Source organism: Cryptotermes secundus, unplaced genomic scaffold, assembly GCF_002891405.2.
Source record: "Cryptotermes secundus unplaced genomic scaffold, Csec_1.0 scaffold182, whole genome shotgun sequence".
NCBI lineage: Eukaryota > Metazoa > Arthropoda > Insecta > Blattodea > Kalotermitidae > Cryptotermes > Cryptotermes secundus.
The window spans coordinates 60,231-84,250 of record NW_019738955.1 but is presented as its reverse complement, the minus strand read 5'-3'; the positions used below and the strand labels follow the sequence as shown (position 1 = coordinate 84,250).

Below are 24,020 nucleotides of genomic sequence, written 5' to 3'. Positions count from 1 at the left end.
GTGTTACAACTGCGCTAACTGCTAGCAGCCCCCCCCCCGTATGTAGTGTGGGGGGCAGTCACCTGCACAAGGGGTGCCCGGAAGGGGTCAATACACCACCGATACCGACACGCTGCAACTGCAAGTGGCTGGACGGAGGGGAACCTCATCCCTCCAACTGTCTAGGCTGCAGGCTCGTCAAGGAAGAGATGTGAAAGAGAGAGTCGCAGAGAGCGCCCAAGGCAACAACGGGAAGGGCGTTCCCTTCCGGCCACACCAACTCAAGGCTGTCCTTCGCGGCTGTGCCACGCACAACATGCGGCCGCCCTCAGTTGCACAGGCCTGCCCTGCCCTCCTTCCCTCGAGGCACAACCAGCAGGTGTCAGTTCAGCCAGTTCAGACTTCTAATGCAAAGAGATCGTTTCTGAACGACATGTTCACAGTAGTCGTAACGATATTTCAGCAAATCTTGACGTAGATCAATGGGGCCGGGTTAGAAGAAGACAGAATAATGGCAATTTTAAAATTTGTATAACAAATCAGGAAGCAGAATGGCCAATAGATTTCATAGGTGGAAAATATGACTGCGCTGGCGAGGACCAGCAGCAATTATAAATGACAGACCCGTCCTTTCGTCAGAGAGAGCGCCCCAAGTCAACAAACCGACAACTGTCTGACAATAACGAAAATCTGTGTCTTGGATCCCAGGTGATTGCTCGACATGGAGCAAGCAAGCCTGGCCGACTGACCATCGGTCGTAACATAACTCTGACTTTGACTTTGACTTGTTGCAGTTAGTCAGTTAGTCAGTGAGCGAGCAAGTTAGTTAGAGGACCTGTGTGGTTCAGCTGTTGTGAGCTAAGGCTGTGAGAAGCTGGTAGCTGAGGCCGGAGACAGTTCGGGAATCCAGAGCAAGGGGAACGTATTATGTTCGAAGCCGCTACCAAGCAATGGCAGTGAAGATGTGACTCTGAATACTGGTGTGTTTTATCAGTGAACTGTGAAGAGTAGTGACGCGTTGTGTACTAAAGTGTCCCATATATCCGGTCCTCAATGCAAACCCCGCCTATAGTCACTCCATCATGAGACTAAACCGACTAAACTACAGATACAATTAAACGAAAAACTGAAGGAAGATTACATTCGGGGATACTTAAACTTTTAACGCAAAGTTTATGACTTTCTCTTAGGGGCTGAGGAAAACAAAGAAATGAGAACAGTAGGCTCAGGAATTTATGACTAATCGATTTACGGTAGAGTTAACATTTAAGTGCTTACAATTTTATTATTAAACTGAATTATATATTATTACTTACAGGTGAGATAGTGAAGTCCTGCTGCAATTTAAGATCGATATAATCCAGAATCTAGAAATAATGTTCATTTCCTCCTTTAGACAAAATGGAAGCTATTTATTCTAACCAGGCAAAATTTATTCGGGTTCTTGCGGATTAGAATGCTGATCATTTTAATCTCTGCTGTGAATCAAACGCTTAGTGATTTCCGTGCAGGAAAATCCTCCTGCAGGTAACAGCAGTCCAGACAAAATAATCGTGTATCGGACAAAGAAATTTAAACTAGTTTCTTATAGTAGTTACTATTAAAATGATAGAAGAAATAGCTACAAATGTAGCTATTACAAATGTATTACAAATGTAATACAAATGTATGTATTACAAATGGAGAACAAGTCCACCGTCTGAGGTGACTGCTTTTAACCCCTTTGGTTTGTAACATTTCTTGGCGACTTAGTTGTCGCTACTGAAACGCAAGGAACAACTAATTTACAATTTATAACCGTGAAAATCTATAAGTGATTTGACTGACGTTAAGTAACACACTTATACCCGAAAGTTTGGTTATTTTAAACGAGATCTCCCGTTTACGAATTAAGATGTTCATCAGATAATCATAGTTAAATGGCTCACACTTGTAATATTTGACAGGAATTCGTAAGGTCGGCGAATCACTGTCCAGCTAGACAATTTCAATGCTTCATTAGATATCGCCATCAGACCGGAAGCTAATTCCATACTACGAGTATGTCATGTTTCATACGGTCCGGCCGCCTTCTCATGTTTTCAAGTATTTGCCCTAAAACAGTCTACTTTCGGCAATCTATTTGCACGATATTTTTGGATCCTAGGCTAATATTGCCCTTTCAACGCCATACATAGCCACGGCCGCCATGTTAGTACCATTGGTGGAAGGAAATTGAATAAGAAAGGTGGTTGCCTCTAATTTTATGCTGTTCCTTGCAGATTTCACTACACTCGGTGAATTGATTCAAAAGTTACGAAGATGAACAGGCAAACGGACTGTCACGGGAACGTGATTTTGTAAACCTCTCTTTATTTATAATTAAAACAATTGCGCCAAATTTTATTATCTGCTTGTGATCCACTCTTAAGGGACATGGCATGTTCTAAACGCAATATGAAGATTAAAATGGCGGTCTTAGGCACGAAACATTTTCGCCTACTTAACACTGGGATAGCGGTTCCGAAGCCCACGTGAGGCACGCATGTGCAGGTGCGTATTTTCTGTCTGTGTTGTCCTGTGTAGGTAACAGAATTGGCTGATCCCCTGTCCAAGGAGTTGTAGTTTGCAGATTAAATTTAAAATGCAAAACGCCAGACATCCTAATCCTCCAACTGAAGAAGTAAACGAAGGAGGAGGAGGGGATGGAAGTGGAAGGGGAGAAAGAATGCAACATTTTGCGATCCTAGTTTGGTCGGTGGGACAGAAGGCAACTTACTTGCTGGATATCTTTTCACCGACGACTGATCCAAGGCGGAAGAGTCAGCAGCATCCCTTGAAGCAGAAGACACCGAGTGCTTCCTAAAGTGCTCTGCCCCCTGTTGGGATTCCGGCGCCATATGAACACTCTTGTCTTCGCTGCGAATCTGAAAACCAATTATAGCTTTGTTCAATATCGAGGTTGAAGGGCCTATTCAAAATAAATCGGTATCAAATTAGGTCTCTTAGTTCTGGGAGCTTTCATAGAAATCATTTGGAAGGACCGAAGCACAATTCAAGATTTGGATTTCAGAGGAAGGAATGAAATTGTTGCTAAGGGCAATTATGAAAGTTACTAGTTCTGTTTTTTGTTTGAATGCATGTGCTTTTTGTTTCCCCATTTTGCTTGTGATTATTTTGATCTGTTAGCTGTTGAGTGAGCATGTAAACAAGTGAATAATTGAACTGGACTGTTTTTCCACATTTTATATAGAATTTGGACGTGTTTCCTTCATGGGCTAAGCAAAGGCGCCTGAATTTTCTGGTCAAGAAACGAATCTTATTATTATAAACGTTGGTGTAACATTTCGCATCTATATCTTACGAAACGGAATGATAAATCGAGTTCTGCGAGAAATGACAACTTGGTTTTCCACAAACAACCTGAATACCAGCGACGTTATCTCTACATTCACTGGCCGAGAGGCACTTGAACTAGAAAGCAACGATTCAACCCTTCGAACATGGGCCATTTCAACTCCTAGTCACATTTCTGAACAAATATTCTTTCCACCCGTTTTAGTATTATACTCTCAATCCTGTATACGAAATCGGAGTAGTCGCTCGTCAAATGCACGTATTTCTCGCGTCTCTCACTCGAGCTGTATATTCATCACAACTGTCCCAAAGCGTCAGGAAATAGATGTCAGACTTCTTGGTCGAAGACTTTGGATATACCTGCAGTCTCCTAAAGCCATTTTTGGAAATTCACAAAATTATTTAAAGTCAACTTATACACACTGGTGGCACCCGTATTGTAGTTGGCTTAGGCACTATGCTACATGCTGGTAGGTCATGGGTTCGAATCCCGATGATGTCATTGGATTTTTCAATTAACCTAATCCGTCCTTCCTGTGGCACTGTGGTCCACTCAGTCTCCAACATAAATGAGANAATTATTTAAAGTCAACTTATACACACTGGTGGCACCCGTATTGTAGTTGGCTTAGGCACTATGCTACATGCTGGTAGGTCATGGGTTCGAATCCCGATGATGTCATTGGATTTTTCAATTAACTCGTGTTGGAGNACCACGAATCTTCCTGGAGGGTAAAGGGCGGCCGGCGCGTAAGGCTGACAACCTCACAGCCATCTATGAGCCGAGTGTTCAGAAAATGTGGAAGCCTCGACGTCTCAAAATCCTATTGGCCTTCACGGCCAGTTATAGGGATAGCTTTGTTTTTTTTACACATACATACTTTCAAAACAAAATTGAAGAATATTTTATAACAGTTTCTATTTACAAATATCTTAACACATTGCTTCGGCAAATGAACCATGTTTAAGTAGGATAAAAGCCTTGTCTCTTAAATATGAAGCCGAAAATTCGGCATACTCGTGTTGGAATCTGGTGGGAAAGGAATCAGTGAGCGATAATACCTTCTTGCGCGCTTGCACTTGCTCCTTGGTGGTGTGGTTTTTGACGTGCTTTCTCAGCGAGCTGGGGTCTGTGTAGCGCTTGGAGCAGCCCTCAACCTGACAAGCATACGGCTTCTGCGCAACAGAGCACCACACAAAACAGTCAGTAATGCAATTTGCACCTAAATGAATATTTGTGTGCAAATGGGAGCTACAGTTGCTGTTTGACAGTGCCTACGCAACACTGCGGGTAAACATACACTCCAGAATTTGCACTGTCACTACAATGCTAACTGTGCGTACTACATACTCTTAGAATGCTTTCATCTGGGATGTTACAACGTGTAGTCTGATAGATATTGGAACACTTCTAAGATTAAACCTCGGAAAATAGAACATTTCATAGGTACCAACAAGAGAACTTCACCTTTGCAAAACTTGTTTCAGAATTTTGCTCACAGATTTCATTTACGGATTTCCTACGGTTCTAAAAATAAAGAGCAATAATTCCCTTAAGCAGCATTAAATTACTGATCTTTGTAATGGAGGTGCATTATGTTATCTATAAGGTAGGGACTGAATTCCTCTGTGAACTTCAGGTTTCAAATGGTTACAATTTTCTATCTTTGTTTGTAGCAGTACGAAGTATAAATTCTTACTTTTGATTAAGTCTGAAAGTAAGAATGGAAATCTAAGTCTGTACTGTTGTTCTGTAGAACAATGAATTATCATAAGATTCCTGGAAAGTGACTCTTAAAGAAATATGGTCTTCATATAACATACTGTGGTGTATAGACCCGTTGCTAAGAGGTGACTGCTTGTACCGGTTCTCACGGTCTCTTCGCTTGCGGATTTCTTATTTTTCCTTCTACCCTGAAGATGGAGGCGATACGTTCCGCCGAAACGTCGGTTAACACCACATCTACACGGTGTCACATCCCAGAAGACTGCTTTCTTCATAGTCACCGCCGTGAAAACCTCAAATCTTACAAAGACACATATGTTCTCTCAGGTTTAAAACTGAATATTAGGGCTAAAGAAATGCAAGCCTATAAACCTTCCACTGCAATGTAATGTCCGCTCTTGCAACAAGCGCACTTCTCGGTTCTGAGACACTCAATTCTGATATATTTCATTTTCATATATCAAAATGTTTAATGCCTATGAAACTTTCATTGCAAAATCGAGATTTGTTTAGTTTTACAAACCAGGAGAAATTAGGTTCAGGTAGGGTGTAAATATTGAAACTGATCTTAGAGAATAAGGCTTAAAGTGAACTGAAAACATGAGAGTCAAATTGGGGTTCAATGACCGGCTTTCATAAAGACGATAATGAAAATTCGAGTTCCTAGAATTAGAAAATATCTTGATCATCTGAATAACCATGAAGTTTTGGAATAGGATCCATTTTTTTCCTTGGCACTACAGCCCCAGTGGGCCTAGGCCTACCTCCATGAACTTCTCCGTTCACTTCGGTTTTTTCTAGATCTTACACATTCGGTAGGACTCCTTGGGCGGGTGATCAGCTCGTCGCAAGACCTCTACCTGTACACAGACAGAGAAAAACACACACACACTCAAACTAAACATCCATGCCCTGAGTGGGATTTGAACCCACGATCTCGGTTTCCAAGCGAGCGAAGACAGTTCATGCCTTAGACCGCTCGGCTACCGTGACCGGCTAGAGGATCCTTTACCTTGGGAAAATGAGGAAGTTGTGGCACACACAGTAACTGCCCATCACCAAACGGAGTCGGATTCATCAATTTACTTGTCTTCTACCAGCTGCTGAAGGAAAGAGGACTTGCTTCCGAAACATTATGGCTTACACGCTAACACTTTCTAGTTTGTTTAGCGACTCTGTAACTCAGACTATGCAGCGTCTATTGATTGGATGGNCCTTAGACCGCTCGGCTACCGTGACCGGCTAGAGGATCCTTTACCTTGGGAAAATGAGGAAGTTGTGGCACACACAGTAACTGCCCATCACCAAACGGAGTCGGATTCATCAATTTACTTGTCTTCTACCAGCTGCTGAAGGAAAGAGGACTTCCTTCCGAAACATTATGGCTTACACGCTAACACTTTCTAATTTATTTAACGACTCTATAACTCAGACTATGCAGCGTCTATTGATTGGATGGTAGTGAGTAATGGATGTGGAAATAAGCAACCGCTGCTCAGTTAACATAAGAGGAGTGTTTACAGCGACATTGCATAGCAACGGTCGCGGCACGGACTCCATAGAAAGCCAGTCACCTGATAGCTGTCTCACCAATCCATTGGCGTGTTGACTGTTGCCTAGCAACGAACTATAAACATTAATTTTACTGTTGAGTGCACTTACGCGACTGAAGGTTGTTTACAGGTTATTGCCTAACAACAGTGTGGCCATCCAGCATTTGCCTGGAGGTAGGATAGTGAGGATGGTCGGTATCCCAGCCAAACTCGAACCAGGAACCTTCCGAATACGAGTCGCAAGCGTTTCCGCTTGAGCTAACTTGCTCGTTTACATCACTGTAGGAATTACTTTAGATTTCTGTTGCCTTCGTTCCGGGGCTTGAGGACCTCTTCCCCTTGAGGGCGTGATGCTTAAGCACAAGGAAAGCTTCACGTCTAGTTGCTGTACTGAACTGATGTACTCACCGTGTCCACGTGTGTGCGTTGGTGCTTGGCCCGGTCCGAGCTGTTGCTGAATGCTTTCGTACAGCCAGAATACTGGCAGGAATATGGCCTCTCTCCTGTGTGAGATCTCTGATGAATCTTCAAGTTTTCAAGCCTGGAGAAGGCTTTTGTGCACCCCTCAAACTGTAAACATTAAGTTACAAATCATAAATATTGTAATGAAGTTTCGTATTCAAACGTTCTTTTGTCAAAGTAATATTTTCGCGTGGACGGTTAATTTGCTATCCGTAAGCAACATACAGAATCTGCACAGAAGACTCATACACAGAGGCAGAAAAGGTCCAATCTGACGGCCCTTCCGGTCTCCAGACAACATTCCATTGGACTTCAATAAGGTTATGTCAAAGAGCGTTTTCCCACGTGAGGCGCGGGTGTTGTCACGGCAGAACTGCAGGAAAGGAACTGGTACGGCAGTACAGGCCGAACACAGCTTGAAATGAGCCTGGAGAAATTTTGAGTGCAGAGCTGGCGGAGATGATGCAAGTTTCATCTCCTGTATTTTTCAAGTCATCAATGAATGAATGTATATAATGTCTGTGATAAAAATTGTTATTTATAACTTTTTCTCACCATATGTTTCAATCGCGGGAGCCGGAATAGCTCGGTCGGTATAGCGACTGGTTACGGGCTGGACGACCGAGGGGTCGAGGGGTCCAAATCGTCCAGACCGGCTCTGGGGTTCACCAAACCTCCTATCGAATAAGTACCGGGGGCTATTTTCCCCGGGTAAAGCGGCGGGGGGGGGGGGGGGTGAAGCTAACTACTTACCTCCAGCTAGTGCTGAGGTCAAGAAAATGTGGATCTATACATCCATTCCCCCATGCGCCTTCATGATGTACCTTTTACTTTTATGTTTCGAGTGCATGCGGTCATCATCAAGTGAAAACACAAGCACGTTATCGCTCAGACATACATAGACTGATTCCTTGTGAAATATAATGATATATAAAAGCACAACAATAGATAGAAATTTAGATTGGTGGAGTCTGGGTTAGTCATTACATAAAGCCCATGAACAATATTAAGTTGTTTTATAAAACAGTAATTATGACAAAAATATTTCTTTAGTCACTTTTGTATTCGAATTTATGTTCTGTAACCATGTTAAATGACTCTTCGGTATCCACCACATCCACTCCCCCATACGCCATCATGACGTAGAACTTAATTAGTTAAGCCCGGGGATAACTTTACCTTTAGCTTTATCTGTGCCTAGTCATGGTTCACAAACACCTTCCCATACCTTGCTAGATGCTTTATAACTTCAAGCATCCGCACAGTGGAACGTTCAACATGGGCGCGACGGAAACACAAGGCGCAGTGTCCGCGAATTACGAACATAACCTGACGGGGCACGCGATAGCGTAGTTGGTTGCAGCACTATGCTACAAGCCTGTAGGTCTCGGGTTCGAGTCCCGATGAGGTGGATTTTTTCAAATTAGCTAATCCTTCCAGCCGCAGAATGGACATGTGGCCAATTCAGCTTCTAACAGAAATTAGTACCCCCCTTCCCGGGGGTAAAGGGCGGCCCTTGCGTAGGACTGACAACCTCACTGCCATCCGTGGGCCGACTCTCCTATGGGCCTTCGCGGCCTGTTACAGGGGTAGCTTTACCTTATTTTTTCTAAATAATCAACTGTATGGAACAAAATATTTCTTCAGAAGCTAATACTTGCTCATTTACTCCAAAAATTCTCCGCCTTTCATGGAACAACCCGAAGTTCACAGGAGCTCTACCCCGAGGCTTGTGTAATATTTTGTAACATTCTGTATTCCTGTTGTGGGAAGTTGTTTGCCCTCTCTCCAGATATCGGCTGCTTATCTAATTATTTCTCAGCTGCAATCCGTGTCTTTAGTCTGTGTCCTCCATCTGGAGCCCGTGCCGCGCTAGAAGTGAAACAGCAACAGCGGAACGCAGTTTCATTCATGACGTCACTATAATATATTTCTGGTAATTTTACCCACCACTAGTATTTTTCTAAACTATGATCTCTGATGTGATGCTGAAGAATCTAACCTGAAGATGGAGACAGCACATTCCTCCGAAACATTGCTATCTATATAACCAAACTATGTCACACAGCCATTCTCGCCACAATGATAGCTTCAAATCTTTTTCTTTTCAACAAGAAGCTGTTCCCTGTTAGTGACATTCAAGTGGCTAGTTCCTTCACCTCTTCATCTTGAGGACCGGATGCACAAGCAGCAGAAAGTGGAGTGCATAATTCTCTAGCGGATTTCGGAGTTCTGTACTGACATTCAGGACCATTGCTAGAGCTCCTCGTGGGCTGGATCCTAACGACGAGATATTCGAACCTCTCTCGCATACATTATGCTGTCTCATAACCTGTCTTCGTTGCAACTATTTTCATCAGCTTCAATCATTGTGCACCTACTCTGCTCGTCGCTTGGAAAGTCACGACTCCAAATATTTTGCAGTCTAAATTTCAGTTACGTTAATCAATCTCTTAAAGTTCTTAGTTATAAACGAGCATTTTACCAAGAAAGTGACACCAAGACAATTATATGAACTGAAAGCAAATTTATTATAAACTATCCGTTGAGCTTTCAACGGAAAACCTCATAATTTCTTACATAATCTTTCACAATATTAACATCTGTTTTCTCCCGTATTTCTTTCAATCTCCCTCGAATAACAAGCACAATCACTCAGTCGTAGATCTATCCTTTCTGTAGTATACTAAACTTCATATTTCCACATCCGAACATTATGAGCCCTCAAAGAATTGGATGATTCACTGACAACGGAAACTGCTTCTTTGTTACTGAGTTGCTAGTCAACTCCTTTCAAGGAAAATGTTAATGCTAGACAATTCGATGCTGCGTAATGACAATGATAAATCTCACACGGAACTTACGTATATATACAGGGGATTCACAGCTCTAGGGCAGTATTTAAGGAGCTTGCTTCGGAGATCGACTAGAGATGATAATATAAAAAAGTTTTTTTTTTCGATTCGCCACAATTAGGGATTTACGACGTTTTTACGTTGATGGCACTTTTTACAATTTTGATGGTAAATTTAAAAAATGGAATAAATTCTTTCAACATCATATGTCAATTGATTTCGTTATTTGCAATTAAAGAAAGAAAAAAGAAAGAAACTTTACTTTGAAGTACTTTTCAACTGTCACTTCAAAGCATATAATTCTGAGTACATTGTATCCGTTTGGTGTGGACGTGTCATCGTACTGAATGTCCATCAGAATAGACGTTCGGAGTGACCCCCCTCCTCCTGAACACACCCAGAAACGGGCTGCTTACCAAGAATCTGTCTTCGCGGAACTGTATTTATCGAGCTGTTGACTATAAACGGATTGCATAACCACGTTGTTCTATTGTTGCGTGCGTGTATTACTTAGCAACGGCTGTTTCTGTGACTCAGCAGTTCTTGCATGGAGCAAATGCGTCACAATATTACTACTGTGTCATCCAAAGCCCTGTTGCTTTCTTATGAAGAGTCATACAGAGTAGCACAGGACAAGAAGCCGCACACGATAGTGTGATACTCTCTGCTGCAATAGACATGGTACAATGTTTGGTGTAAAACGTGCTCAGCAGCTTCGCAATATACCGCTGTCAAATAACACGGTCTCTCGACGTATTGCTGTTATGTCAGGAGGCTTAGAAGAACAGCTGCTTGAGAGGTTCAGAAACAAACGCTTTTCAACATATCTTGACGAAGAGACTGATTGTAATGGTATTGGCCAATTGGTAGCTTACGTGTGATATGTTGAAGATACAATAATTAATGAAGATATGATTTCCTGCTAACTTATAAAGAGTAAAGCAACGGCAAAATAACTCTTAAAAAATGTTGAACATTTCTTGAAAGAAAACGCATAAAGTGGGCAGATTGTGGCGGAGTATACATGGATGCAGCTCGCGTAACGCCGGGAAGTGAAGAAGGGCTGCAGACCATAATTAAGCCATCAGGAGCAGAAGTCATGTGGACGCTGTGTGCTGCATCCTGAATCACCGGCTAGGAAGGAATTATGCCCAGAACTGAGTAGAGTCGTTGTTAAATTGTAAACTACATAAAGATTCGTAGATTGAAAAGCACAATTTTTGTAGAATTATGTGAGGAAATGTGGGCACAGTATCAGTCATCCCTCTGTTATTGTAATTCTCATTGGCTATCTGGAAGATACATTGTGGCTCGTGTTTACAACTCGCGAGAAGTAGCACTGTTTTTAGAAAAGGAAAATCTAGTACATGCTGAACATTTCGAAATGAACATTTGTTTCTAAGTTAGCATACTTATGCTATATATTTGGGATGTCCGATACATTGAACACAAGTACAGATCATAGGAGTGGCTGATACAGTGAAGGTACTTATTCGGATGTTGGACTTGTGGATCAGAAAATTAGAAGAGACAAATTTAGGCATGTTCTCTCGTTCGAAGGATTTTGTCGAGGAAGACAATGTGGAAAGAAGAGACGGTGGAATTGATCAGCAATAATTGATGAATACAAATCGATCAGGGATTCATTCCATGCTGATGCATCCAAGAATTACGACTTTTTGCTCTAAGAAGAACACAATTGTATTGACCTTATACGTGATAAAGTTCAGTTTCCTAGGAAGTGGCACATAGAGTTTTGTGTGGGCACTTGAGGGGAGTCCCCCCTTCGTTTCGTAACATCCTACCTGCGCGAGACTGGGTTTTCAGCCATCGTAACAAAGTATCAATCTAGCATGAACGTGGAAAACGACCTCAGAGCGGCCATTTCAAAAGGCCAACCTCGGTATGATAAGTCGTGTACAAAGTGGCAACCACATCCATTCCACTAATCCAAGTACGAAGCGCATGTTTTATTTCTGTCCTTTAAATTAATGCATTGAATAATAGATAGAGAATTATAAAGAAATATATTATCGTAGCTATATTTTATGCCAAATATATTTGCACTTGTTCTGGAAGGGAGAAGGGGTATGCAATTTATTAAGATTTTTAAAGGGGCCGTAACGTATGAAACTTTGGGAACCTCTGCACTAGAAAGTATCAAAGAAGACTTTTTATTCTAAGTGAACTTGACAAGGGAGAGAATAGATCTGAAAAGTAACTTCTGTAGTTTTTCGTATTTTCTTGTGCATTTCCTCTGAGCCGGCGATTCTCAAGTAAATTATTTTGACAATTGTTGTAATATATTGCTCTGAACTTACTGGACATTTGTTGGGCTTCTCTCCCGAATGAACCCGCATGTGTATTAGCAGCTTGTAGCGGGCATTGAAAGGGCGCGATCTTCTTGGACAGCCCTGCCAGAAGCACGAGAAATCCTCAGCTTTTCTCAGTTCAACGTGACTCTTCTCAATATGGTGGACTAGTGACTCTTGATCGGGGAACACTGCGTAACAGTCGATCCATCGACATTCCAGTGCGCTGCCACCTGGTGAGAAAATATTGCATATTGTTCAGGAACTGACGGCGGTGATTTTTAAGACACTGGTCTTCTGGGTAGTGACAGCATTGGATACAATGGATATTGGAGATGGGTATCAGGATTTGGGAGGAACGTGTGCCTCCATTCTCACGTTTGAAATGGCTGACGGACTCCCATCCTGAATGCTGAAGCAGCATGTCCCTCCGAAAGGTTGGTACCCACCTGCAACTGAACAGGATGGCACAATACAAAGCACCGCAATCTTGATTAAAGATAAAAAAAAATGAAAGTATTTAACTCGCTTTCAGGATGTCTGAGTGCAGAAGTTTATAATAAGTTTATATTTATGATACTTTAGTGCGTATGAGTCACTAGCGATTCACTGAGCTCCAGCCACCCGAACAGGTTCGTGCTGTGAACGCTTTAGTTTTCTATTTGTGAGATGCTCATTTCCAACCTCGCTCAGGGCTCCGAATATCCTGACCGAGGGTTTTCCTGGTATTCCTCAGTCCCTCTCTGCAAATACTTGGCTAGTACCTCGATCAGACAGTGATCACTTTCTTCAGACCATTTAAAACTCAGTATTCGCCATTAATTGTACTTTTCGACAACACAGAGGGGCCCAAAATATGTATACACAGTTTTATAAAGATTATCTACGGATTTTCTCGAAGTTGAACCGAAATATAATGTACGGTATGTAGTGTGATATCCTCTCAGACGATGGTGCTGGTCAAATGAATGCCAGAGTCACTCTATAGGGTGGCAAGAGAGTGAAAGAAAATGGCGGCGGAACTGTTGTCATTCGAGAAATACAAGATAATTCTGAAGTGGTATTGGAACCTTGAAAATCTGTGGGAAGTAGAGAGAGAGAGAGAGTGACGGCGTCCATTTGCAAGGGAGCTTGCAACACGATACCAATTGCAGGCAGTCATGATACGTTTGAGGGGAATAGCATAGTGCATGATGTGCACAAGCAAGGACTTGGGAGATTTTGCACAGCAATGAGTCCCGCTTCTTCTGCTATGATGGTAGAGCACACGGCGACCACAGAAGTCCGCAAAACAATGTACACGTGAGGTAAGATTAGTAGATCACCACAACATTACGTCGAGGCGTCAGAAGCTACTTCAAAGGGTAGTGTTGAGTGTCCCCTCGACGTTTGCTTGTGGGCTCCCTAAACACGTGACATGGAGACGTGACACGTGTGCCGCTGTCCCAGTAGACACCTTGGCCACAGTTGCTTCTGCACTAGTCCACCGAACTGAGAAGTGTCTATACAAGCTAGTAGTGGGCACTTGAAACACTTCATCTAGTCCAACATGTGTCTGTTTGTATCAAGTTTGGATTATCAATAAATTATTTAAGGATATATTTTGTGTGTTGAACTTTATTGGGTCCTATATGTTCTGAGTTATTGATACCATCACAAAATCAACCAGGAAAAGAGAATTGACTTGATATATTAACATTTCATAAAATTACAAAATAAACTAATCGGGGGCGCAAGAGTGTGCGGTATCTACGTTTCTACTTGGCACATTGATATCCATGAAAGGAGAAGACCTGACTCGCTAAAATCAACACGAGCACAAATAAAATTAGTAGCTACATTTACGTCACTCCAGTAGACACAGTCTCAAGTGATATACAATCGCGAATGCTTGATTTCTTTTGGCTGAAAGTTTCAGTTGGCTCACATTTGTGCGCCCCATTTTTCTTTCTTTGTTTCTTTAAGGAATCTTTCAACTACTAAGATGTTACTACTTTATGGTAGTGGTTTATTTATCGACGCTCTCGTGCGCGTCTATAATTTGTTATAGTGATAAAAGTAAGGTAAAACTATTCCTGTAACAGGACATGGAGGCCCATAAGCTTGTGAGACGTTGAGGGCCCCACATTATCTAGGCAGTCCGCTCACAGATGGCGATAAGGTTGTCAGCCTTACACTCGGCCCGCCATTTACCCCCCCCCCCTCCGGANAATTGAAAAGAATCCACCTCATCGGGACTCGAACTGGCGACCTTCCGGCTTGTAGCATAGTGCCTCAACCAACTATGCTACCGCGTGCCCCCGATATTATAGTGACAGGGAATAATAATTGTAGAGAACGCGGAAGGGGATGGTCATGCCTTGATTTGAGGTTCTGTCGTGTCATTTGAGTAAAATGACCAAGCGCGGCTGTGTTACGGCGCTGTCGATGGCTGGAATGTACAGCGGCTGGACTCACATAATCCAAGAAATATCTCAGTACGGAACCCGAACATTTCCGAATGCTAACCGTCGTCAATGCACCGTGCATTGCATAACAACTCGCTCACCTGCCGGCTCCTCATCCTCAGTCTGTTCCGGGCTTGTTTGCTGCTGGGTGGCGTCTTCATTCCCCAGCATTCCGAGAAAGGGGTCCGTTACCAGTGGCTGTGACGTGGACGTGGTGCAAGTACTCGCCGCTGGTGTGGAGGTTGTGACGTCATCCCGCAGTGTACACAAGGTCACCATCGCATCTGGATTGTATGTTGGCGGTACCTTGCCCATGATTGAAGCAAGCATTTCGCTTTCATGCTGGGGCAACACGATCTATGGCCGATTAAACACAATTTGTTAATAAGAAGTTTCGTTTCGGCCCCGAATTTATTTCCGATATTATCAGCAGCCTCCCTCTTCACTGAGTTGATGTACTCTGTGGTGCTTGTCAAGCTGAATCCAAGTCGCTGATATCACAAATATAACAGCAAATGTATTACTATTGTTAGTATTATTCTGAAAACTATTAAAGTAAGCATAGCAGGAGAATGGAAAGCATTATACGAGGGCTATTCGGAAAGTAACCTCCGATGAGCTGTTAACAAAACAAACAATGAGAACAATTTTATTATGTACAAAAAATGCGTACATAGTTAAGCTACTTCTCAACGTAGTCACCGCCGGAACTGAGGCACTTCTGTCGAGGAAATTTTGTATGCCTACGTTAAAGAAGTCTGCCGCCTGTGAGCTCAGCCACGTTTCGACACCTTCCATCAATTCATCGTTACTGCTGAAGCGCTGTAATCCCAAACAGTTCTTCAGGTAGGTAAGCAGATGGCAGTCACTTGACGAGAGATAAGGGCTGTAAGGAAAGTGGTCAAACAACACCTAGTTGAAAAGATCTAGCAGTGCTCGAGTTCGAACAGTTGTATCCGGACGCGTATTATCACGGAGAAGTACTATACCGTATGTCAGCATTCCGCGTCTTTTATTCTGAATCACCCTTCGCACTTTTCTTAGTGTTTCGCAATATACCTTCTGATGTTACTGTGGTCCCTTGTTGCACGAATTCTACCACCAGCTCTCCTTTCCTGTACCAGGAAACAGAAGCTATTAGCTGTCTAGCAGACAACGTTTGTTTAAAAATTTTCGGCTTCTTTGGTGAATGTGTGTTCATCCACTGCTTTGACTGCTTTTGGTTTCAGCATTCACGAGTGAAACCCAGGTTTCATCACCTGTTACTGTTACGAAGTGATCGAGAAATTCATCGCCACTTCTGCGGTATCGCTCTAAGAAATCAGAGCCGAAGGATGCAATTTTCTGCATTCTGTGTGCCCCCGTAAGCATTTTTAGCACCCATCTTGCGCAAAACTTGTGACGATAGCCTAGCCTAACTGTAACAGCCTCGTAGAGAGCAGTGCGTGACACTTGTGGAAATTCAGACAACAGTTCTTAAATTGTGAAGCGCCGTTTGTCNTGTTTTTTTTTTTTTTTTTGGTCAACACTTTGAGCAAGATCATCACTCACTTCAGATGGCCGGCCGACCAGTTCGTTCTTCTTCATGAACATTTTTTCTCCCATCTATGAACATTCTACATAATTGTTTTATAGTTCCTTTACTCATTATATTTAGGCCGTAAACCGCCCATAATTCAAGATGGATTTCGGCAGCACTCAACTTCTTAGCGTGAAGAAAGCAGATAACAGCAGGATTACCAATCGCAGGACACATCATAAGCCACCCTATAGAGAAGAGAGCACTATGTGACTAGTTATGTGATGTGACGTCACCTCAAATGCACGAGCTCTCCCACGCTCCTGCAATAGTTGCTCAAAATAAACGGAGGTTACTTTGCAAGTAGCTCTTCACGTTTCGAAATCTTAAAGAAATGTTATTATGGTCATCAACGCAAAGGGGTTAGTGGACGGCATATGTACTGGGAGATAAGAGGTGCATAGTTGAAGAGAATAGAATACTTGGGAGACCCAGGCGTGGCTGTGAGGATAATATTAAAATATATCTTAAGGAAAGAGTGTGTGGATTGGATTGAACAGAGTTAGAATAAAACACAGTGGCGGGTAAATTAATTCATGAATGAAGGTAGGACAGGTCACTTTCTTACCTGATTGGACGAGAGGTCGTGAGAAGGGGGACAAAACGTCTGCTCCAACGATCGCATGGCCAGTGCGCACGTGACTGCTCCCTCTTCCTGCACCTGCTGATTGTTGTTGTTGAAGGGGAGCGGGCTACAAGAATCTCTGGCTGATAGGTGACCGTAGCACCCGTGACCAGCTTGGCGTCCATTTTCCTACAATGTGTGCGCTTCAAAGTATTCATCTGTACACAGTGCATTATATTATTATATTCCGAGTTATAACCTCAGTCACTAATACACAAGAAGTACAATTGCAGTGTTTATGTTGAGGCCACGGAAGCAAGTCCGGTAGATGGTAAGGATGACGACGAGTACGTCTTCCTACTTTCCGTTTATTGCTGTATTCCCTTGCATCACACCCTGGCGTGTGTCAGCAGGCCAAAGCGCTGGTCTCTGTGTTAATGACGTGGCTATTAGTGCTGGCGTCCCAGTGAATGAACTGGCGAGACAACTAAGTAACGACAGGCGGAAATACGTTCGAGAAGAAGCGTAACACTTGTTAGGAGAATCGATCCATCCGACTTCTAGGTGTGCCCTCAACGTAGTTACGGCTTTTCATCATTTATCATTAAGAAGTCAAAATCAAAAATAAGTCCGGTGCTCATTTTCAGCTTACTTTCCTAAAGCAGGCTTATATCTGTATGTACCCCCTCCCCCAACCCACCTATCGTTACTAAGCAACAGGGTTTCCTCTTCCACGAGAGGAGGGATCGGGCCTGAGTGAGCAGACGGAAACTGAACACTGTGTAGAGCGCGCCTAGATGAGGGAAATAAGTGAAACACGCAAAAGATTCTGGGTCTCTCCTAGACATGTATGTGTTTTAGAAATGGGTTCTTCTCTTCGGAGAGAGGATGGCTCGGCCTTTCAGGGTAGGTACTCTGACTTAGCAGAGCAGCGATCACACCCCTCTGGCAGAAGGAGACTAAATATAGCTATTTTTGAATATCTACCTAATATATCGAGGCGGACTGGAAAGAGAAAGCTTTAATATAACCCCCCCCCAAAAAAAACACAGAACAGACGACCATTGCCAGACATCAGCGGTAAACATGTTACTGCTATTGCTAGGCAACGGCCTTCATATTATTTTCTATGTGTAGGCAACTCCAAATGTTTTTGGCCCATTCTCCCTATTTTTAAAAGCAAGCTTATGAGCATCGCCTTGTTCTGAATCTTTGTGTGTGTATTATTCCCTCCCATCGTTGCTAGGCAACGGCTGGGTAAAAAAAATCCCGCGGCAAAGAATAAACACGCAGCAGTAGAAGAATTGCTGGACGCGTAGTTTTCTATGTGGTGCTTGTTGTATCAAAGGAAAATAGTATTTTCTTCCCAGCCCTTCTTGTTTTTAACTGTAACTCCAAGCTTGAATGTGCAGAGAAATCCACCCATGACTTGGTCTCATATGTACGTAAGTCAGCCTTCCCCAGCACACACAGGCTCTGCTTAATCCTGTATTCTAGTACACTGTAGACTGTTTCCATGGCAACATGCTTGTCTGTTGTGAAGGAACAGGACGCTGTGCAGAGGTAAGGCTGCCTGAAATGGCATACGCTCCTTATCATATTTCAGGAAAGTCTGTCATTCAATGTGTATCGTGTGGACATCAATCTCTGAGTCCAGGGAAGAAAATGCATGTAGAGGGCAACACATGCACATCCTTCGAAATACTGTAACATTTTTCGTATTATCAGATCGCGGAAAACCAGTGACTGACGCAATCCTACACGTGTTTCATCTTCGTGACAGGAGAGTGAAAATGAATTTTATGCTTCAGTTGCAGACATATTGTGTACAGTTTTGTTGACTTGAAAATTAATTCGGGAGAAACATAAGCTGTGTGGGACGTGTGACGTGTTCCTTACAGTCACCATTGCTTCAGCTTTCCCTGGCACTCCCCGCTTTTCCTGGGAAGATTTTGAGGAGAGTTACGAACATTTCCAATGGCGAAGAGAGATTTCCGCGACCGAAATTGAGGTTATGTTAGTTTCAAATTTGTACTTCAATTTAGGATTCATCGATTTATTTATGTGTTGATATTCACAGATAACGAGGTCATGTGGAGCTCCTTGCACCTATTCAGTTGCCACTCAAGATGTAAGCATGGACAAAGCAGAATGGCAATCGAAATTTTAATTTGTAATGCTTACCGAGTGGTATAACTGTGGAGATAAGAATACGTATCTCAGAACAGTACACGTAAGTGAGGCCTACCTACGCAACTGAGTACTTGGTACGGTTATGGAAGTCAAATCGAGGCACTTAGGCCAAGCTGGGCACGTAGCTCGGCAAATGCAGAAGATTCATGTATGAACACATTCCACGGCGAGGAGACCTCGCGCAAAAAACCGGCCACTTTGAAAGATCAAGAAGAAGGATGGCCGATTAAATTAAAATGGACCTTCGGTAAGCAGATGATCAGCTGACACACTGGGTGGTATAATGAAGAGGCAATGGCCCTCTCGTTTCCTTCATAGAGAGAAACTTCTTGAACAGCTAAATAATTATAGAATGACAGGGAAATATTCTGCAATACGGTACTTATTAATTAATTAATATGAACGCATCACGCATGATAATCACATTAACTTCCTGCTTAGCTGAATTTCATTCTTATGTCATAACCATAGAGTGTCCATAGAGTGTGTGTCCCTCTTTCAACTTCTGAAATAGTTTATACTCTCAAAATGTTTAACGAACATTATGCAGTTGGAGGCTATCCAAATGCCTTGCTTCTTAATTTGATACAGTATCCAACATGGCGTACGCGGTGTGAGATGACACTAGCGCCAATTAGTCTAGGATTCTTAAAGGAAGTATGATAGCGTATTTTGGAAAGCTATGCAAGTTTTGTTACGGTATGATGTGTACTTGTATCAACCGTCTTACAGTGCACACAATTTCACCCTTCTCTTCACTACATGTTTCGGCACTAGTGTGCCATTCAGGTGTGGTTTTATTTACGTCCAACCATTGCACTGTATGCCATCATGTCTCCTTTATAAAATGATGGCATATAGTGCAATGGTTGGACGTAAATAAAACCACACCTGAAGATGGCACATTAGTGCCGAAACATGTAGTGAAGAGAAAGGTGAAATTGTGTGCACTGTAAGACGGTTGGTACAAATACACATCATGAACGTGAATCAGTGCAACAGGACGCTAAAATATAATTTTGTTACAATATATTTAAAGTAAAATAAAAACATGGCGGCCTTGTTACACTTTTTAACTTTCGATTTGATGGCGCTATCTAATGAATCGTTGGATCTGGGCAGATGAAATGTAAAATAACAATATGTCTCTCGTGAGATAAATTTCTCCCCCTTTCGACTTCATGGCGAGAACTACCGAAGAACTTGTATTAGGCTTGTAAACTTGATGTGGAGATAGATAGTAACTATATCTATATATCACTCATAAAATATTGTTTGTATGTCAACAATTACAAATGTGGTGACGGTGCGAAATATTAAGTTTACAAAGAGATACTGGGTTTTCGGAATTTGTCCATCGTTCGATTCTAAATAACTAAGTGACTGAGGCTAGCTCTTTCTAAGGGACCCAACAGAGTAGGTGTCTTCCCTCACCTGAGGACGGAAACAGATTCAGTTTCCGAAACGTTGCTTTTCTTTCAGAGTTATTTAGAATCCGGACGATCGAAAAAGTCCGAAAACCCAGTATCTCTGTGTGTTATACACCATCGTCAGAACCCTATAGTATTAAGTTTACAATCGACACATTTAACGTAGAGAGATTCTGTGCTTAAGCGAAATGTTCTTCAAAAAATGAGATAAAATAAAATAAATAATATTAACAATAATAATAGATATGTAGGGTTATAAATATGTGAAATAAGAGCAAATGCTATATGACTTCTGATCAGAACTCTTGCCGTAATTTGTATGAGTGAACTGCCCTAATTTTTCGCTGGGTTTAGTCATGACTAGCACTGGGTTCGTTGCTGGTTTTATCACATCATGGGATCCATGACTATGGATATTACAGCAAAGTGTCTTGATGTATTCGGCCCGATTAAGAGTTAAAGAAAATGATATTTGTGTGCTTTGTCATTATTATTATCATCTGGTATCACTTTGATCAAAGGTTTTCCAAAACCTATATTATCAAAATTTACAGTTCTTTAAAAAATGTGTTTGTGGAGAATGTTTTTATCTGAATGTGGAACTAGGAAATTGCAGCCATCATCTACGTAATTTTCGTCGTGTTTTCATTATTTGCACCAACCCTTATACACTTAAACCACAACGGCTTCTATGTACACCACATGCTGTGACATTCAGTTCTCTGCAGTTTGTTCACAAAGTGCATTTGCGTGTTTCGTGTAATTCTCGAAACACTCAACAAATGTGTACCCCGGATGGCCTTTGTAATAGATATGTGTTGTGGTTTCTGTGAGACAGGAATCGAATTTATAAATTGTTTAGATGACATTATGCTTTGAAAGGGCTAAGTTTTATTAAGTATGAAACCCCTGTTTCCTTGCTCATTTTGAAAGAATTTCACTTCAGAAATAGCTACGCTTTATTAAGTACGCCTTTCCAGTTACTACAGAATTCCTTCATAAAACGGGCCCGGATTCGATGCCAAATCACGTGACGGATGTTTCACATTCTGATATTTGCCTTGCATTCCTGAAGAAGAGCAAAACTCTTCAGAGTAATTCGTTCCGAGACAGGCTGCTTATTTTGCATTCGGAACAGCTTAAAAATTTTTCTATTCGATATGTCTGTTATAATTTCAAGGCATTTAATCCTGATTTATTTTTAATTTAACGCGTGGAGTAAAAATTTCGCTTATTTTCTTAGAAAATTGAAAATTAAATACTATCAAAAACTGGAAAAGACAGACTTACAGAGCTAACAAGGCATAGATTGTTCTTGTTTGCCCCTCCCCCCCCAAACTCTAAAGAACGCAAAAATTCAGTGCGCTAGGACGAATAATTTTTAAGAATCGAGCAAGAAAAATTGTTTCTCAGGCTTTCCAGAATTTCTGAGGGGTAATTAAACTAAACAAACTCTCTGAAACATACCCAGGGATGTCCTCCACAATATTTGTCATTTTCCTAGAAATCGACGCGGCGGAGTCGAAATGTACAGAGATCGAACAAACAAACGAACGAATACGCACTTTTCTTTAAAAGTTGGATGAAGATGAAGATGAAAATGAAGATGGGTGCAACTCTTCTGAAGCAGTACAAAGTCACTTCTTGGAGAACAAACAGAACTCAAGTCAGGTTAGGAGAACTTTGAGATAAATGATGTATTTTGAACGTCGGCGAAGATATTGAACTTTGCTCTTATATTTGTTTCACGTACAGATTTGTCCTGTATATATATGATATAATTTGTAATTAAAATTTGGACTGGTGTCATTGTTAATATACACATTTAGCTGTATCTTTATTCGAAAAAAAGAATTAAATTCGGTTCTGAATGCAGCACACTGGGTTAATTCATTTTGCAGTAGGAAAGAAAATTGCTGTGCACAATCAGGAAATTACTTACTTGGGAACACGAAGAGCTGCTGAATCCCAGCAAACTTGTTGGTGAGCACCTGATCAGATTGGTGAGGTCTACAACTCCATCCCCAAGAGGAGATGCAGACAGAGCTCGTTTTCCGCCCCGGACATTTGCCGATTTTGCAGAAGAGCGTCTGGTGCTTACTGAGGAGCTGCTCACATTCCGCGCGTTCATGTCTGCTTCATTTTGCGCTTGAAAGTGTCTTGATATTGAACCGATCGGTGGTAACATCTGAGACTGATTACTAGGAAATTGGGGAGATATTGTTAAGGGTCCATTACTCCCATACACACATCCGGTGTCCCCCGGAAATGGGGTTACTTCATCCGAACATGATTGTCTGCCACCTGCATTATTGGTTGGTGGTGGAGGCATGATGCTCACTTCCTCCCCATATTCATGTCTGCCCAAATTGCATAGTGGGAAATCAATAATTGTATAATTTTCGCCGTTTTCGACTTTTATTTCTTGCTTAAGTTCTTGAACGTGTTGAAGTCTCGGCCACTCTGCGTTCTCTTGTGGGTATGGTGAATGGGTTTCGCTTTTAGCGGACACTGGAATGAGACTCAGAGAATAGTTGTGTTGACTGTGATCACTAAAATCCGTTTCTGTACTTGTAACCATAATGATGTCACTTGTGGATAAGGGTATGTCTGACATGTCCTGGGAATATGACGGAGAATGGAAAGTTGGGAGATCATGGTTTATGAAGCAAGGAACTGTGGATCGTTGTGGGAGAGCATATGGCGTTGAATTCATGGTTGAGTGACATGCTGATGGGGAAGACGTTGAAAATATTCCAGGAGATGGTGGAACCGCCGTAGTCTCAAGGTGCATGTTGTGTCGCAGAGACGCTCCGCGCCCTGTAAAAGTAAATCAGTGTTCCTTTTTATTTTCACATATCAAAATTAGGTCCATTTGACGTAGGCTGAAAGAATGCAAAGTACATGTAGAGCAAACATAATTACTTTCTTCATATTCCACATATTATGAGTTTTCACAGTACCGCATATAAGATTCGCCGCGAAATTAGATACCGTATTTAGTTTAAGTAATTACCTGTAGATGGGTCAGTAGTGGTGCTATCTGTGGAGAGCTGCTAAAGCTAAGCGTGGAAGACGCGACTAATTCTTTTGGACACTTTAGAGTACCATATTGCATAGAAATGTCAAGAAATTTTGTACGTCACTATTTACATATTTTTATGAGGTATTCTATAAAATCACATTAGGGATAAAGTTACAGTTCCTTATCAGTAAGTCTTCAGATGCTTGGAATAATAAGTAAAATATGTTGCTGTATCATTTAAATGGGAGAGGGACTATCAGTCGCCAGAAAATCCATTCTGTTTTACCGGTCCGTAAATCTGACAAGACGAACCGCCATGAATGCTGCAGTTTCCGACAGCTGCGGGACAGAAGGGTTGCCAGGCATCCTGAGTTTCCATGGTATAGCAACGTTTTACTTAATGTTTATCTCTGTGTACCTCATGGACAGACCAAATCATTTCATTCGTATCTTGATATCCTGTTTTCCCTACTGCATTCTTATTCCCTTTTCATCCTTACTTATGCAATATGGTGTGTTTATAATACAAAACGTAAAAAAAGAAAATATTACACTCTT

The 24,020-nt window shown here is 42.0% G+C and overlaps 1 protein-coding gene across 1 annotated transcript in view; it reads right to left on the bottom strand.

The window, feature by feature from the left end:
* Positions 1-24,020, bottom strand: part of LOC111871370 — an 89,060-nt gene that overhangs the window by 13,270 nt on the left and 51,770 nt on the right. Inside the window, exons 3-9 of the mRNA XM_023864441.2 lie at positions 22,380-23,257; positions 16,818-17,003; positions 14,772-15,027; positions 12,233-12,456; positions 7,003-7,164; positions 4,378-4,491; positions 2,738-2,885 (exon numbers count right to left, since the gene is read on the bottom strand). Coding sequence (XP_023720209.1) covers positions 2,738-2,885; positions 4,378-4,491; positions 7,003-7,164; positions 12,233-12,456; positions 14,772-15,027; positions 16,818-17,003; positions 22,380-23,257 — 1,968 coding nt within the window. The remainder of the gene's footprint in view (positions 1-2,737; positions 2,886-4,377; positions 4,492-7,002; positions 7,165-12,232; positions 12,457-14,771; positions 15,028-16,817; positions 17,004-22,379; positions 23,258-24,020) is intronic.